Source organism: Rhinatrema bivittatum, chromosome 15, assembly GCF_901001135.1.
Source record: "Rhinatrema bivittatum chromosome 15, aRhiBiv1.1, whole genome shotgun sequence".
NCBI lineage: Eukaryota > Metazoa > Chordata > Amphibia > Gymnophiona > Rhinatrematidae > Rhinatrema > Rhinatrema bivittatum.
This window is the reverse complement of record NC_042629.1, coordinates 55,938,331-55,956,238: the sequence shown is the minus strand read 5'-3', so window position 1 is coordinate 55,956,238 and position 17,908 is coordinate 55,938,331. Positions and strand designations below refer to the sequence as shown.

The following is a 17,908-nucleotide window of genomic DNA, read 5'->3' as shown; positions in this document are numbered from 1 at the left end:
TAATTCACTTCACTAGACCTTGGTACGGGATATGAGCAATTGAAGAGAGCCTTGTAGAGCATCTAAGGTATGTAGCACTTCTGAGATTAAGCTGCTTATGTTGTAAACCACATGGGGATCACTTTTTTGAGGAAGGTGATATGCAAATAGATTAGAGAATAGAATTGATTATGTAGCGTAGTCCAGGGTGAAATTGGGAAAATAGAAAGTGGGTTACTCTCTCCTGCCTCTTGCGTTTTTTGCCTCGCCTTCCTTTTACTCTCTGCATGAATCTTTACATGTTTTAACTTCCCAACCCAGTCTCTTTCTGTTTCACATTTACATTACATTACATTTATTCAAATGTATAGCCCGCACGTCTCAAATTTAGGGGGGGAACATAAAAGCCACCCATAGTAAAATAAAGAAATTTAAAAAAAATAAAGAAATAAAAAATGTCGATAAATTTCAAAAGATAAATGTAACTCTGCCCTGCATCCTTTACAACACACCTGAAGAAACTCATGGAAATTACCCCCCTCCTCCTCTATGCCTTCCTTGTTCCTCTCTGCCCCCTTCAGAGCCATGCTGCTGATCCATGATATTCCCTGTGAATCCCTGGCTTTGCACTTGAAAATGAACTATATATGAAGTCCTCCCGTGAACATCCCTCCTCCTTTACAAAATTCAAAAAGTACCTACTTGGGCTCCATTCCTTGCACTTCTGTTTGTTTGGGTGGTGGATGAGATGCTGCTGCTGCTGCTGCTTTGTGAAACTGCACCTATGTGCTCCTTGTAAGGCCTTCACGACTTCTTGACAGCATGCTGGGTGGTCATGATTATCACCCTTGGAATCTGCAGATATGGTGGAGACTTAACTCATGGAGCTAGCTGTTTCAGTGTCGGGCAGATGTTCTCCCCTCTCCTGTTAGGTCCTGTAATGTTTTATCTTTTGCTTCCCTTGGTCTTACCTATTCTTTCTTTTTCAGCTAGTAAATCTTTATTCCCTCTCCCTTAACCTTCTCTCATACCATTCCTTTTCACTCTTTTCTCATCTTTCTTCCTTTATCTCTCTTCCCTCTCTTCTATTATTTTTCCTATGGTCTGTGCCACTTCCTTTCCGGCAGCAGGGATGAAGTGCTGCATTAATGTGAAGCTCTTCACTACCTTGTGGTTCACTTTGAATCATTTATTTAGTGGATTTAGTTCACGCCTTTTCTTGGTATCTCAATGTGAGTTACGTTCAGGTACAGTAGGCATTTTCCCGGATCACAACCCTAAGTTGGTACCTGAGGTGAAGTGACCTGCCCAAGGTCACAAAGTGTGCCAGTGGGATTTGAACTGTGGTTTCCCTGGGTTGGCCGCTCAAATCGCTAGGCTACTCCTCCACTCCAGACAGAACAAGCTGAACTACTACAGATCCTTGCACAGAAATTAGTAGCCTAGCAGAATATCTCACCTTAGTGTCAGCTATTCTATGTCTATATATCTATATATAGTCTGTATGCATTTCTAATTGTTAATATTCCCTATTTTGTTTTGATTTTTTGTGAATGATAGGTATCTTGCTTGATTGTTTTATGTTGGTTTCCGTAATTGGTTTTAAGAAGTTTTGATCCTCCCCACTGTTGCCAGACCTAAATTCTAGTGTACACTTTTTTTGTTTTGTTTTTTGCATTACTCTGTTTTCTGCTGCTTGACCTCTGTGGGGTATCCCTTTGTTTCTCCCTCCTTGTCTTGTGATCTTCAGCAGTTTAGTATAAACTGACTTAGAACCAAAACTCTAATGTGTAAACAACATATGGTGTAATTCTCATTTCTGTGCAGGAAGGCGCTTCCTATTTGACATTGTTGGGATTTTAGGCAACACTATTAGTAGTTTAAAGACTGATCCATGTTTTTAGAGCAAATAGAAGAGTGACACTATTAATACGAAGCTCTTTAATCCTCTATCAATACTGGATATGCTGGATGGCTGCCATTGTAGTCCCCGGTCTTCAACAAATGAAGCTCTGTGACATTTTTTCAGACATGAAATAGATAATAAAATAAGCAGCAAATCACTGATTACTTTAAAAAGCCTGAGCGCATTCCTCCCCTGTTGAAGTACTTTGTTAAATGGCCATTACAGCAAGGTCTGTGCATTTTATTTTGTTTGGAGCTTGTCTTAAATCTTCTTCTTTTTTTTTTTTGTTAATGCAAGACTAACATAAAACGTAAGGTCTGTGTGGGCTAAGTTGTTTGATATCTTGCTCAAATATATTTATCAGCCAAGTTGGAGAAGGTGTATGCACTGTCTTGCTGAACACGTTGATTCCAATGGCAACAGAGATGCTGTCGAATGGTGATGGAGCAGGCTTTCCAGAACTCATGGTTGTCATGGCAACACTAGCCAGTGCTGGACAGGGAGCTGGTCATCTCCAGTTGCACAGAGCTGCTTTGGATTGGCTAGGAAGATGGTAAGAAAAACATATTTCAGATATCAATAAATGTTAAAAAGGTCTCACACAGCATCCTGGGAATTTGAATATTTGTATTGCTCCTAGTAACCGAATTTAGATTATGTAGCAGTCCGTATTCGGCTGCTTTGCAGCTCTGCTAGCTACTCAGATGGACGGTTGCACCATCTGGGTATCTAGCTGGCTCTCTTAAAGTTATAAATAATATAACAACCTGTGTGCACATTTTTTCTATGAGAATTTATTTAAACAAATTGTATCCAAAAATCATTTAAAATTGTATAATACATACAAGAATAGTATATATTATTCATATAAAATCATACACTCTCCACATTCATACCAATACAAGTTTATCACATATAAATATAACATCACAAATATCAAAATTTGTATTAAACACTCCCCCCTTCAATTATTTATTTTAATGTATATATGCATCATCCACAGTGGTACCCTCCTTTCAACTTCTCTTCATTTCTTCATGTTCTATTTCATTGTAAATACTTCATCACATTTTCCTCTTCCTGACAAGACTCCTGTTTCATCCAAGGTTTCATCAGGGGATGTAACAACTATTTCACACAGGATCACCACTAATGTAACAGGGAGTCATGTATCTAAAATCTTCCCATTGTTCAAAATTCTATATCGATCAACAGATAATTGATAATTCAATCCATCCAATCTTAAAAGTACAATTTGACTCAAAATGTTTATTTCATCAACTATGTTAATATTACCGTAATTACCTCAATCAAAAAACCTCTCAAAATGAATTATGTGAAGTGGAAACAGTTCTCAATATTGAATACAAGACAAACTGTATAGCCACACAAATTTGCAACTGTATATCAACACCAAAGGTGAAATGGAGTTTTTTTTTTTTACTCATTTAAATGACCTCATACATAGGCATGTAATTACCTGTCACAAATTAACAATCATACAAAACACAAACAATATACTCACCTAAACCAATGACTTTAACCCTTCTTACTTATAGTCACAAATTATCTGATCAATATATGTTCCATGATCAAACACTATAAAAAAAGATTATGAATCTAACAGACACCCCCTATATACTCCTATATAGCCCACATCTTCATTTACCCAAGGCATTTCCTACCAGCATTTCAATATTTCTTCAATACGACACCTTTATAGTAGTCTCTCTTGTGTCAACTGTCAAAACATCGAAGAACATGTCGTACATACTAGGTAAAAATACAACCCATTTATCCACTCCTAAACCATCACCGATAAATAACCAAGTCTTAGCCAGAAAACTTACCCAATATTAATCATCACCACGGACTATTCCAATGGTTCTTTAAATACAGCAGTCTCCATGTATTTGCCTTCTCACTCACAGAAACCATTTCTGTACTCAGCTGGCTAAGACTTGCACAGTCCTGTCACCTTGCGTGGTGTGAAGGCCAGGGGCTCCTGGTTGACTCACATCTGAAGCTGCTTCCTCAACTCCCTGCACTTGGGCCTTTATAAAGTTCGTGTACAAAAAAAAAAAATAGATATTTGCTTTTAGCCTCTGCAGCACTGGCATCTTCCTTCTGAGATGAGGAGATGGTGCTGGGGGGGGGATCCGCTTTCAGCCCGGGGCTCTGGCTGGCTTAAGGAAGCTGGGGGTGAGTTTTTGGCGCCCAGCACTTTTGCCGTGGCTAGTTGGGGATTCTGGCACGGCTGTCTCAGATCGGGCCTCTCGGATCGGGTTTCCCGCGCTTCGGCTGTGCGCGCGTTTGCTGAGCCTTGCCGACCTTCCCCCCCCGGCCTATAACCGCGTGGCTGCGCAATTGATTTATGGCTCCTAGGACCAAGGCTGCGGCCTGCCGCACGGGCAGGTTCTGGATTCAGATGATTTATGTCCGTACATATGTACACAACTTACTAGGTGCAGAATACAAGTAAAGCCAGGTGCACGTGCACCTTGTTGTGGCCCGCGTGGGCACCTGAAATCTGTGCGCATAAAATTTTAAGCGCAGGCCATCTGAACACGCAGTTATCACCAGTGGCTCCGGCAGCAAAGAAACATAAGCGTCTTTCTCTCTGTGCTGCTTGTCATATTTAGGGCAGCACAGTCTGACCGGGATTCTTGCTTATGTCAGCACTGTGAGGAAGCCCAGGGAGAGTTGGCCTCCCCGGACTTTGCTAAGCTCAGCTCCTCCCATTCAGAGGATGGGTCAGCCACAGTCTTAATGGGAAGTACCCCGGATCTGAGTAACCTTGGGACTGGGTCATCCATGGGAGAGGGAAATTTAGCAGCACCCACCCCAGTAGCTCCTGGGCTAGGCATGGACCTGGCCACTTTCTCTTGGGTGGAATTCTTTCAAGGCTTTCAAGCCTTCGTACAAGTGCAGTCTGCTACCTCACTTGCCCCTATCTGGATGGAACCTCAGCTGGTAAGCCCTCCCTCTCCCAGTTCTATCGGCAAACCTCAAGGCATGCCTTAACTCACCAAGGGTACCCCTGCCAGGGACCTGGATGGCACAGACGAAGAAGAGGATCCAGATTCCTTGGAAGATGAGGAAATTTCACTTTGTTTAGAACCGTATTGGACCATGTTACGGTTTTTCCATAGAAACGAATTGCCAGTCCTGGTTTCCAAGACCCTGAAGATGCTGGGAGTTCCTGGGGCGGACTCGATGACGGAACCAAAGAAGAATCCCATTCTAATTTCCCTACGGAAAGCCTCTTGATAATTTCCAGTACTGGAAGCCATCCTGGAGTCGATTGACCTGGAATGGGATGCCCCAGAAGAAAGTTTTAAAGGTGGTTGAGCGTTAGAAGCTCTATACCCACTGGATCCGGTAGCGAGAGAATGTTTGCGTTTCCCTAAGTGGATGTGCTGGTCTATGCAGTCTCTAAGCAAATACCTATCCCAGTGGAGGGAGGAACGGCCTTAAAGTATGTGCAAGATAAGCGGATGGAGTCCATCCTTAAACAGGCCTTTGATGCAGTAGCAATGACCTTACAGATTGCTTCTTCTTGTACCCTGGTAGCTCGTTCGTGCCTGCTCCTCTCTTGGGAAGTGGATGACTCTGGGGCGAATTTCAGAATAGTTATGGAACCTGCCACCGCTTTTATAGCTGATGCGGGCTCTGACATAGCCCTTACCTCGGCCAGAGGAGTGGCCTCAGTGGTGGCAGCAAGAAGATAGCTGTGACTGTGAAATTGATCAGCAGATGCAACTTCCAAAGCAAATCTCACAAAGATGCTCTTTAAAGGATCACTCATCTTCGGAAGCAAATTGGAAAAGGTGGCCAGTAAATGGGGCAAATTTCCAGTACTCCGGCTACCGGAAGCTAAGAGAGAGCAGGTACAGCGCCCCTCGCCCATGAGGGGTCGATTCAGGGTTCCCAACACTGTCACACCCACAGAGACTCGACATTTCATAGGTCTCAGTTCTTTCGGATTCGGCAGCCTAAAAGAGGGTTAGGCTCGGGTTCAGGTTCATCCTGAACCTCCAAATGAGATTTTGCTGATCCACCCTCGGAATGAGGAGATAAGGGGTCAACTGTCCCTTTTCTACCAGTGATGGGTTGAGATCATTTTAGACAAATGGATACTGGAGGTCATACGAGAAAGATATGCACTGGAATTTCGCAGCACTCCTCGGGACATATTCGTATTTTTTTTATTTTATTTTTTTTTATTTAAAGATTTTATATACCGACAACCGTTTGCACATCGTATCTGTTTACAGATAACTTAGAACAATAAATATCGAATAGGCATGGCCTTTACAAGGAACAAAAAAACAAAGAACAACAAATGTATAACAGGAAACCTACGAATTTAGTTAATACATTCAACTATATACAACAAGGTGATAAGAGGAAGGCTATGTACAAAGATTCACAAATACATTCGATGAAATTAAAAGGCCTAATAAGGGCACTGCTTAGATTAGGGGGGATGTCAAAAGGAATAGACTATCAACAAAGATTATCTCTTTTCCACTCCCAGCACAAGAAGCAGGCAGTGGAGACTACCCTATTAAGGCTCCTCAGGATGAGGGCTATAATACCAGTACCTGCGCCCCAGGAAAATACAGGGCATTATTCCATCTATTTCATTGTACCCAAGAAGGAAGGTTCCTTTTGCCCTATCCTGGACCTCAAGAGCATGAACGGACATCTACAAGTGATTCATTTCCGCATGGAAAACCCTACACTTCGTGATAATGGCCGTACAATCAGGAGAGTTTTTAACCTCCCTAGACCTATCCGAGGCCTACCTACATATTCCAGTCCGACAAGAACACAGTTTCCTATGCTTTGTGGTACTGGGTCGCCATTATCAGTTCTGGGCACTTCCCTTTGCCCTGGCCACCACTCCCAGAACATTTTCCAAGATTATAGTAGTCGTAGTGGCAGCGTTTAGAAAAGAGGGAATCCTGGTGCACGACTGGTTGATCCAGGCAAAGTCCGTGGAAGAGAGTCTCAGGATGACCAACAGGGTGACCTCCTTGCTTCAGGAACTCAGTTGGATTGTAAACCTGGACAAAAGCAGTCTCAAGTTTGTAAAATCCTGACTGAAATGGTTTATGGATGTGAGGTTTATAGGTTAAATGAGAATCTAAATAGAAACCTAAGTTTAGAACTCTCTGTGAATTATACTTAAACACCATCGATTGTTAATCCTAAATGTGTTTCAGAAGGGATTTTTTTTTTTTTTTTTGGATGTTCAAAAAGAATTGGTTGGATGACATTCAGCAACTTATCCAATACAGTTGGAAATCAATTGTATGGTATTTAAGATGTTCTCCTGTATTGGGAAAAATAGCTGGATGTCATCCAAATATATTTTATAGAATGGAACATGACTGTTCAGAATCACTGTTAAAGGATTAATATACAGGTTGAACAATATGGCGGAAAGTACGGATCCCTATGGGACCCCAGAATTTAAATCATACCGTAAGGAATGATAATGTTTTCCTATTACCTGGAATTTGCGAGCAGTTAGATAAGCAAACAATGAAAGTTTGTGGCCGCTTAGACCAATTTTCTGTAACCTTTCCAACAGTTGTGTGTGGTTAACTGTATCAAGTACAGCGCTAACGTCAAACACAGCAATAACAGCCTTAGAGTCCAATATTGTCTGCCATGCAGAGTGAATGGTGTAAATTCCATTGGATATTTTTTTTCAATAACATGCTCATGTTTTAGAAATATTTGGAGTGAAATAACCCATATTTTTTCTATTGTAGTAAGAAGTACTTGTCTCAGAAGAATGTTATAGAAAAGATGAATGGCAATGTAATGGTGGGGAAGGTAAGCCATCTTGGATTAGTGTAATGGAGAATTAGATAAGGCCTCTTGGGCCTGAATTCAGTGTAACGATTGGAAAAAAGGAAAGAGTGATGAGGCCTGGGGTTCAGCGTAATGGAGGAGAAGGGGACGAGCTTAGATGTGGGATTAGGATAAAACAAGCTTCAATAGATCAGGCAAGCCAGACTTTAGACTTGTTTTCACTCTAGTTCAGGTACACTAGGCACCTAAATGTGGAGGACTTTGAAATGAATTTAGAGTAATAATGGACCTTTCTAGAGATAAAATTGCTAGAAGTTTTGAAGCTAAATATATTTTTTCCTTGTTTTTGAGTGAATAAAAGGAAATTTGCGGGCAGTTTAAATATATGCAATACTTATTATCAGATCTAAATTTACTACTTTGAGAACATTTATGTATATCTTAAAAGCATAAAATTGGAATACTTGGTATATTTATGAAATATAAAAGTATAACATAATTTGAATAAAGCTAAGGCATTTAAAAATATTTGTAATTATTGCTAAGATGGAGCCACAGTTTGTTGCATCCTTCCTAATCTATCCTGATTTTTTTTGCCAATTCATGAAGTAGGAGAAAAATAAAGCATGAGAACAGAAAAGTCAACTTTAATGTAAAAACAACAAAAAAATGTTTGTATTGTTTGGACTTAGGTGATTTCCTCCTTACAATCAGCATTCTCCAGAAACAGGAAAGAGACTCCCTTTCTAGAAGAAGAGAGGTTAGAAAACAGTCTCTAAGACTAGAGACAGTATTTGAGTCTCTTCTCACGTCTCACTGATGTAGCTGGTCAACAGGTTTTGAAGGTTTTAAAAATAATATAGAACCTGTAAAATCTGTATAGTGGTGGTAAAAGTGAGATGGAAGTTACAGGCACCACATGTTCATGTGGTACCTATAACTTTGTCTTCAACTCTCTACAAACAAACCAAAAAAACCTCAAGCAACCCCTCTTCCCCCTTACTGTTTGCAGCCTGACACATCATATGATGACTAGTAGTCCTTATTCTGGATCATGCACTGGGCAGAATTTGTCACACAAAACCAATATATCATTTAAACAATCAAATATATCCTTGCAGTTTTTCTCTTCTGAGGTTTTGCTTCCTCTGACAGGCCTTGCAGTTTTTGCCTCTCGACTTTTTTTTTTTTTTTTTTTTACACTCCATGCAGGTAAGTAGGGCAACAAGCAGCTTATTGCCCTGTAATAACATGCAATTATTGTCCACTATGGCCTTTGAGAGAGAGGTGAACAGATTGACGGGCCGAGTCAGGAGGACAGCAAATTCAGGCTGTTTGCTTCTAGTTCTTTCAGTAAATGCTAGTTCAGAGGTCACCAGAAGAAGACAGGCAGGGCAGAAAACTAGGTCCTGTATCTTCCTCGTGTGAAGATGGCCGCACCCTCTAAGGCAGAGCTTTCTAAACTGTGTGTCGGGACACGTTAGTGTGTCGCCTGCAGTGTGCAGGTGTGTCGCGCAAGCCCGGGCCACATAGCCGCTCCCCTCCAGCGAGTCACTTTTTTTTTTCAGTTCGTGAGTTGCTTATTATTGGGCGATTTTTTGCTGTCAATCGTGTTTTTTTGGGGCTTTGTGGGTGGGACTTGAGCCCAGCTGTCCCTGTCATTGGCTGCTGCTGCTGATGAGGCCTGGCCACGCGGAGAATAGACTGTAAGCAACAGTGTTTGGTGATCATGGAAGGTGTTTTGCACCCCAGCAGGCTTGAACCCTGAAGGGAGTGAAGCACTTAACTGGCAACAATCAAAAAGAAAGGGTACATGAGTGTGGGGGGCCAGGCATGTGGTTGGGGGTAGAGAAAGATGAGTGTGTGGGGGACAGACATCTGCTTGGGCTTGTTTTTTTGGAAAATAGTGCTTGTTTTTTCATGAAACTCTGGCAACAATAAAAAAGAAGAGGTACATGAGTGTGGGGGCCAGACGTGCTGAGGGAGGGGGGGAGATATAAATGTATGGGGGCCAGACGTGCTTGGGGGGGGGGGGAGAGAGATGAGTGTGTGGGGGCCAGACGTTCTTGGGGGGGGAGAGAGATGAGTGTGTGGGTGAGATATGTGCTTGGGGGGGGGGAGAAATGAGTGTGTGGGGGACTGTGTGCTTGGGGAGAGAGATGAGTGTGTGGGGGCCAGACGTGCTTGGGGGGGGGGGGGGAGAAATGAGTGTGTGGGGGACTGTGTGCTTGAGGAGAGAGATGAGTGTGTGGGGGACAGACGTGCTTGGGGGGGGGAGAAATGAGTGTGGGGGGGACTGTGTGCTTGAGGAGAGAGATGAGTGTGTGGGGGACAGACGTGCTTGGGGGGGGGGGGAAATGAGTGTGTGGGGGACTGTGTGCTTGAGGAGAGAGATGAATGTGTGGGGGACAGACAATTTGTTTTATTATTGTTACTCAAATTATAACTAACATTAATCTTGGAATATTATTTATTTTTAATATAAATGAAAGGTTTTCATGAGATAGGTTGTGTCATAAAACATTTTATTTATGTATATATTTAAGGAAACATACATAAATTGTCAAAATACATTTCATTCATTTAACCTTTACCCTCTGGTTTTCTAGTAGATTGAATTACTGTGTCGTGAAATTATGTTTGTCTAAAAAGTGTGTCACCAACATGAAAAGTTTGGAAAGCTCTGCTCTAAGGGCACAAGTGTGTGTTGGATTTGATAGTTATACATTTTGTACTATACACAAAATTCTCTGAGCACAGGCAGATTCAAGTCATACAACTGGGTGATGCGAGTGCACTCGATGACAAATGGATATTCAATCCAGAGCCTTTCAGGAAAGCCTGAAGTCCTTTGCTGGCGCGTGTGTGGAAACTCCTGCTCTGCTGCTGCCTCATTATGCCCCTCAGCTGCCTTCTGTCTGCTAGGACATTAGTCGTTTTCACAAGATTTCTTCAGTAGTCTTGTTGGTTTTGTGGCTGCTGTTGCCTTTTCAAGCTTTTCTCTAAAATCTCCTTTAACTTTCACTAGTTAGATTTTTTTGGCACCTTCCACATTTTCTTTCTTTGTCTGCTGAGCTGGAATGCAGTTTTCTTCTCCTTTACAGATGCTTCAAGTAGCCAATTTTGGAACTCTTTTTCGCTGTTTGTTCAAACGAAAAAAAAAAAGTCTTGTGATTTCTTATGTTATAGAAACGTGATGGCATAAAAGACCATACGTCCTATCTAGTCTGCCCATCCACACCAGGTATTCAGCTTTACAATCCCTGCCACTTACTCAGGAATCTTCAGGAATTCCTTGCTTTCTGTAATTCAGATACTGTCCTCGCCATCACCTCTGTGGGGAAGTTGTTCCTACTCTGCATCCTCGATCTTCTCCATAAAGAAATATTTCCTAAGATTGCTCCCAACTCTGCCCACTTTCACTCTCATCCCAGGACCCTTGGTTTTAGAGCCTCCTTTTCTTTCAAAGAGGCCTGCCTCCTTTGCATATAAACCTTGGAGGTATTTAAACGCCTCTGTCATATCTCCCCTTCCCACCATTCCTCTTGGGTATACTTGTTTAGATCTGAGTCTGTCCCCATATGCTTTAGAATAAAGACCATTGACCATTTTAGTAGCCATTCTCTAAACAGATTCCATCCTGTTTATATTCTTTTGAAGATGTGGTCTCCAGAATGGTAAACTATTTCCAATGAGGTCTCGCTAGAGATTTGTACAGTGGCAATACCACCTCCCTTTTCTGCTGGCCATTCCTCTCCCTATGCAGCCAAGCATCCTTCCGGCTTTTCCTGTTGCCTTTTCCACCTATTTGACCACCTTGACATCATCTGATACACTCACTTGCAGAACAAAACTTAGAAATCAGGTTTGGTTTTCGTTTTCCTCATAATGTCAGAGAAGCAGGCTAGCAACTTCAGGGTAGATATTTAAAAGCAAAATGATTTAGTAGGATAATGCCAAATATCCGTGCATAAAACACTACTTAGCCGGATAAGTGTTATCCAATTAAGCCTAGACTTAGCTGGTTACTTATCCAGCTAAGTATCAATATCGCTACTTAGCTGTTTAGGTTATCTGGCTAAATAGGGCCACCCTGATCTGCCCATTGCCCGCCTACTTTTTCTCTGGCTAAAAGATAGCGGGATAAGTGACTTATCTGGCTAACTAGCAGCCACTGACTTTACCTGGATATTCAGCAGTCGCTAGATAGCCAGATAAGTACTATTTATCCAGCTGTCTGCTGTTTGAATATCGGGCTCCTTATGTTTTACCCCTTGTTTTATCCCTGTTTAATGTAACTTTACTTTCTACCTTGATGTTAATTGGTTTCCCCTCAGTTACATTGTAAACCGGTACGATAAGACCTAGTCTTGAGCATCGGTATAGGAAAAGAAATTAAATAAATAAATAAATAAATTGTGCAAACAGAATATGTCCATCACAGATCATCCAAAAGTTTATGAATGTTTGGAGCAAACTTTATTCAAGCCACAATGCCTCAGATTGCAGCATCTAGGCAAGGATGTCCAGTTCCTTGAAGCTTGTGCCAAAGGTTCAATGTGAAACCTAGGAAGCTATACTGAGTGCTAGTGATTAAGCCATACTGAAGAGAGGCCCTCAACCTCTTTGGCCCCCCTCATATGTAGGATAGCCTCAGAAACTAACTCACAGACACTCTAGAATGGAGCTGAGGAGGGCTAGCATTGAGTACTGGTTTACATCTCTGAGACGCAGCTTTGAAAGCATGGAGGTACAGGACAGGAGCACTGTCCAAAATGGCCTCACGTGGAGGTGATGTCAGCCTTTGAGTCTAAGAAAACAACACGGAAGCTGATCCAACGTAGCAGCAATGCAACCAGAACAAAATTAGATCTGTGTCAGGAAATACTTTAATTAAAAGGTAAAAACCAATGCCCAATTCGGGCCGAGTTTCACCCATACAACATGGGCTGCTTCAGGGGCTATACAAACAAACGAATAAATATATTGATACATGAGCTCATAAATATATACATTTATAACATTGGAAAAAAAAAATGCACACATATTAATGTCTCTCTGGACCAGCTAGTACTCTGGAACAGAAAACAGCTGCCAACAGTAGAATTGTGGCAGGGAGTGAGAGTCTGGCTGCAGGAGTGTGACACAAAAGGGTTAAAACAGTGAGGGAAAAATCAGGTGACGTGGCAGCAGTGAACTGGAAGGCTGTCTGATCAGGTATTTTGGTGCCAGAGGGAGGAGGCATCTGCACTGCAGAAGAGAAAGAAGCAGAGTTTAAAAAACACACAAAAACCCTCCCAGCAGTTTGAATGCCTCCTTTCTTTATTGGCCTGTGCTGTACTCACTTTGCACCACCATCTTCCAGCCATGTGGGATGCTGATCTTCTGGCTGTCTCCCTGTCCCCCATCAGTTCTGCGTGTAAATCCAGAAAATTCTGCGTGGTAGGAAATGCAGTGCAAATTCTGCACGGCGTAGAATTTCCCCAGGATTATTCAATGATAACGAGACTGAAATTTGTGCAATTTACTAGTGAAAGTGTCTCATTTTAATTTCTAGCATGTCACTGTCCTGGAGTGCACCTGTCACATTGTATCTTACCTGGCTGATGTCACAAATGCACTGAGTCAAAGTGGAGGGCAGGGGCTTAGTCACCCACCTGTTGATGGAGAGGAACGAGCTATTGAAGTGGATTCAGACTGGGTGGATGAGCTGGCAGTAGAAGAGGACGACTCCCAAGCTGAAGACTCGGTAGGTTCTTCACTATTTATTTTAAAATATTTATAGCCTGCTTATAAGGAACCAGTCATGCTAAGTGGGTTACAACAGACAAAACGACCATAGAAAAAAAAGACTTTCTTCAAATAAAAATACAATCAGAAAATAAACATTCACAAAAGCCAGCACTTTACCCTACCAATAAATCAGACCTTCCCAAACGCTTCTTCAAATAAGGTTTCAATTGCTTCTGAAAGAGTTTTATATCATTAATCACTTGCAAAGCACCGAGCAGTTGAAAGGGAGTTAAAGACAAGGTTACAACCTGGGATTGCACATGTGGAGCATCCATAATATATCGGGCTTGGTAGTGTGTCCGTCAGCGTGAGAGAGAGCATGGGAGGTAGGAGAGGGTGGGTGGGGGGGATGCTTGAGTATGGGTTTCAGAGAGAGGGAGCCTATATGAGGGGAGGGGATGCCGGTGAGAGAGAATGTGTGTGGGGGAGTTGAGAGACAGCTTGGTAAATAAACTTTGCCAGCCCTGGCTTTAGCAAATGTGTCTCTGCGTCCCTTGCCCTGGGTGAAAACAATTTAGTTTTTCCTTTTCAGCTAACGCTTCCATACAAGAGCAGATGTGCCAATAAAAAGGCTCGCCGCCCGGGCATAGAACGGGTACAGTTGCTAGTTCTATTATATTCCTCCAACAGGTGTGCTATGCTCTCTTCCAGCAGTCTGTACTTTCTGGAAGCTGTCCCTAGAGTATTCCTCATCCTCTTATCTTCAGCATAGGCTTGCTTCCTTTCAGCTTTTGTTCTGAACTCAGTGGGAAAGGGTTAATCTACTGATAATGCGGCAGTAGACAATTTGGAAAAAAAAAAATTAGACTATTTTTTCAACGATAGCTAAAGCAGGTTATGACATTCCCTGTACGTACCCGGATCAGTCCAGACTGCTGGGTTTTGCCTCCCTTCCAGCAGATGGAGATAGAGAAAAACTTTGAGAGTGCCTCCTCTTAAGTCGGCCCGGTTAACACCGCCCTTGCAAAGGTTGAATCCTCTCAGGCCTATACACCCAGGTGATAGAACCTGGAGAAGTGTTCAAGGAAGACCACGTCACCGCTCGGCAGATATCGACAGGAGACAGCAGTTTAGCTTCCGTCCATGAAACCGCCTGAGCCCTGATGAAATGAGCTTAAACCTGAGCAGGTAGTGACTTGCCTGCCTCCACATAGGCTCCCGTGACCACCTCCTTAATCCAGCGAGCTATGGTAGCCTGCAAAGCTGGTTCACCCCAAAGTGCAGGAGATAACCTTTGGCAATGACACCTTAATAGCAATGACAGTCTGTATAAAGCAGTCTGAAATTTTCAGATTTGTTCAAGAAAGTATCACCTGTTCACTGACTCTGCTACACATTTGTGATTAAAAACGCTTCTCATGGTATTTCATATTGTTGCACATGTAACCAATAAGCATTATATTAAGAGTTGAAATGTAAATCCTGGCTTTTTTAGTCCTTGGCAAACATAAGCGTGTTTTTTATATTTGTACTTTCTCAGTGGGAATGTTAACAAACAAACCTACCTGTACCACATTGGTTGAATACTCATTTCTTTTGTTCGGTTTTCCAATTCCAGGATGAAGATTCCCTTTGCAATAAGTTGTGCACGTTCACCGTCACACAGAAAGAGTTCATGAACCAGCACTGGTAAGATAAGGTCCACTGTGCACTGGGGGGGAGGTGGTTATAAAACTAGCAGGTGGAACTTTTGAGCCTTATAAATTTGCTAAACCAAATAGTTTTTTTTTTAATTAATTTTTTTTTCCTTTAGGTACCACTGTCACACATGCAAGATGGTAGATGGAGTTGGCGTATGTACGGTGTGCGCTAAAGTTTGTCACAAGGATCATGAAATTTCTTATGCAAAATATGGCTCATTCTTCTGTGATTGTGGAGCAAAGGAGGACGGCAGTTGCATGGTAGTGTTTGTTTTTTATTTGCAACATTCATGTATTTTTAAAAAGTATTTCTAGCTTTTCCCAACATGTGACACAAAGTAGGTGAACAAATGAAATGATAAAAAACAAAAAAAAACTTAAGTCCACATTTACGAGTGGAGAAAAATTAAGTTGTAGTTCTTTCCAATATAGAGGTGAAATTCTCCCAAACATTTAATCCTAAAATACATTAAAGAGAGCACTAAGGGAAAAAAACCAACTAAAAACAGGTTGTACAGCAAGCACACTGAAGAGAAAAGGCCGAGGATGAAGACTTTATGGTGGTAATTCTAACAGTGATGAATCTACCGAGGATAAAAGTACTCTTCAATTGCAGATAGCTCAGCAGAGTTTAGAAGCACTTTGTTTTCTAAAAAGGCTAGCAAATACTCAGGGTAAAAAAGCAAACAGGTTCTCAATGAGCTTAGTGACACGTTTAGCTAGATACTGCAAAATAACGTTACCTCTAACATTAGGGCCTGCTGTCTTAATTAGGAAAACTACGCGGAATGTCTTAATTTAAAAACCAGAAATTGAAACATTTGTCTTCAGGAAATATATACTTTTTTAAAATTTAATATTTATTAAAGACAGGTTTGTAAAACATACAGCTTCCTTATCCACCAGACTAGTCCAGATAAGTGGGATTTTCAGCAGACGGAGACAGATTGAAAGCTGTACTGGAAACCCACATAAACAGTGCCTCCTGCAGCCTCTCAGTGTTCATCTGACTCCATGAGATGCCGTCAGAAGGTTCTGGTCTCCAGAAGACGGCAGTCCTCCTGTCAAGTAGGGGCGAGAGGGGGGTGGTTGTAGCCCTTTTTATGCTTGATCCTGGTTAATGACGGTGGTGCTGGTTCCCTCTTCCCCCACCTCTTCTCTTCACCTTTCTCTCCCTGGGAAAGAATGAGGTCAAGCAGAAGATTTGTAACAGAGAAGAGCTCTTTGATTTATTTTCTTCTTTGTTGCCCTTGTTCTCTGGTAAAGTTTTCCTTGTTTAAAAATGAATGGGGGAGGAAGTTGGAAAGAGGGGGAAGCAGTTTGTCACGGTGTGGGACAGAAAGAAGCTCAGGGCGGGCAGCCAGGCGAGGAGAAGGTAAACAGTGCGCTTGTCTTTTTACAGCCATGTGTCTTGGACAAGATGGAACGCAGGAAGACGTGCCCAGCTTGTGGGAGAAGGCACAGGAGTATTTTTCTCTTGGGTCTTTGCTGTGGGTGTACTGAGGGAGGGATGGTTTGCCAATCTAATAAAGCTCAGCATAAGAGACTCTGAGTCTTAGCCAGCATTTGCTGCATCAGAGTCTCATTGGCTGGGGGGGGGGGGGGGGGGGTGGGGGGACGTTAACTTTTATCTCAGGGCTTGGCTTTTGAGCGGAGAAGACCGAGAGTCAAGGGTTATTCAGAGGAGGTGATTTCCACCTTGCTACAAGCCAAGAGGTCGACTTCCTTAGCAGATGTTTGAGGCATGGCTTGTAGAGATAGGCGTTTCCCCATTTAAAGCATCAATTCCAGCAGATCTCTCCTTTTTTTTGCAAAGATGTTTTCAGAGGGATCTAGCACTGAATTCACTCAAGGTGCAAGTGGCAGTGCTTTTATGTTATAGAAGAGTAGTGCAAAGGTGGTCCTTAGCTTGACATCTGGATATAGTATGATTCTTGAAGGGGTGAAGCATTTGCATCGTCCTGAGGAGATTGAGGCAGGGGTGTACCCCTGTCCCCTCTGAACTGGTTGGTCCTCATGACAGATGCTAGCCTCCGGGGCTGGGGAGCTCACTGTCAGGAACTGACGGCTCAGGGGCGTTGGACCAAGGAAGAGGCCCTCTGGAACATAAACCGCCTGGAAGCCCTGGCAGATAAATTGACGTGTCTACAATTCAGCCACATACTCCAGGGTCAAGCGGTCTGCATAATGTTGGACAATGCAACAAAAAAGTGGAATATAAATCAAATAAAAAAATTTAGGGTCTAGAAAAATCTGGGTAATATGCATCTTCTATTGGGGCATTAAGCAAGAAGAATTTAGGATTCCATTCCACTGTAACCTTAATCATCTTGCACAATTTTCTGAATATTCTTCCAAAAGGAAGAAATAATTACCGAACCCAACTAAATGTGACCCATTGTAAAATTTGAGTAAATTATGTCCAAACTCGAAGACTAGACCAAGAGTTGCAGTCACAGTAGTTCTAAAGTAATTAGTCTTAAGAGTTCATTTTATGAGCTTGATCAACTTTACTGGTCTCCTGTTGTTTTTTTCACTGGTAAATAATGTGCCATGTTATAATGGGCTTTGTAGCTGGATAACTTTGGGCCAGCCAAAGACTAGTCCTAAAGTTAGCTTGGGTATATTCAGCAGCAGGCTCACGATGCTAAATTAGCCTGATAAGTTGGCTAACTTTGCCATCTGGCCAGCGTTTGTATACAGATCTCATGCTTGCTTTGCATTAAATATTAGTTTCAGATTGGTGAATCATTCTTTAATG

General features: G+C 42.2%; 1 protein-coding gene across 1 annotated transcript in view; it reads left to right on the top strand.

Moving 5' to 3' along the window:
• The window catches only part of UBR4 (ubiquitin protein ligase E3 component n-recognin 4), a 351,227-nt gene that overhangs the window by 105,072 nt on the left and 228,247 nt on the right, over positions 1-17,908 (top strand). Inside the window, 5 exon segments of the mRNA XM_029579045.1 lie at positions 2,250-2,438; positions 7,672-7,735; positions 13,272-13,463; positions 15,066-15,136; positions 15,261-15,408. Coding sequence (XP_029434905.1) covers positions 2,250-2,438; positions 7,672-7,735; positions 13,272-13,463; positions 15,066-15,136; positions 15,261-15,408 — 664 coding nt within the window.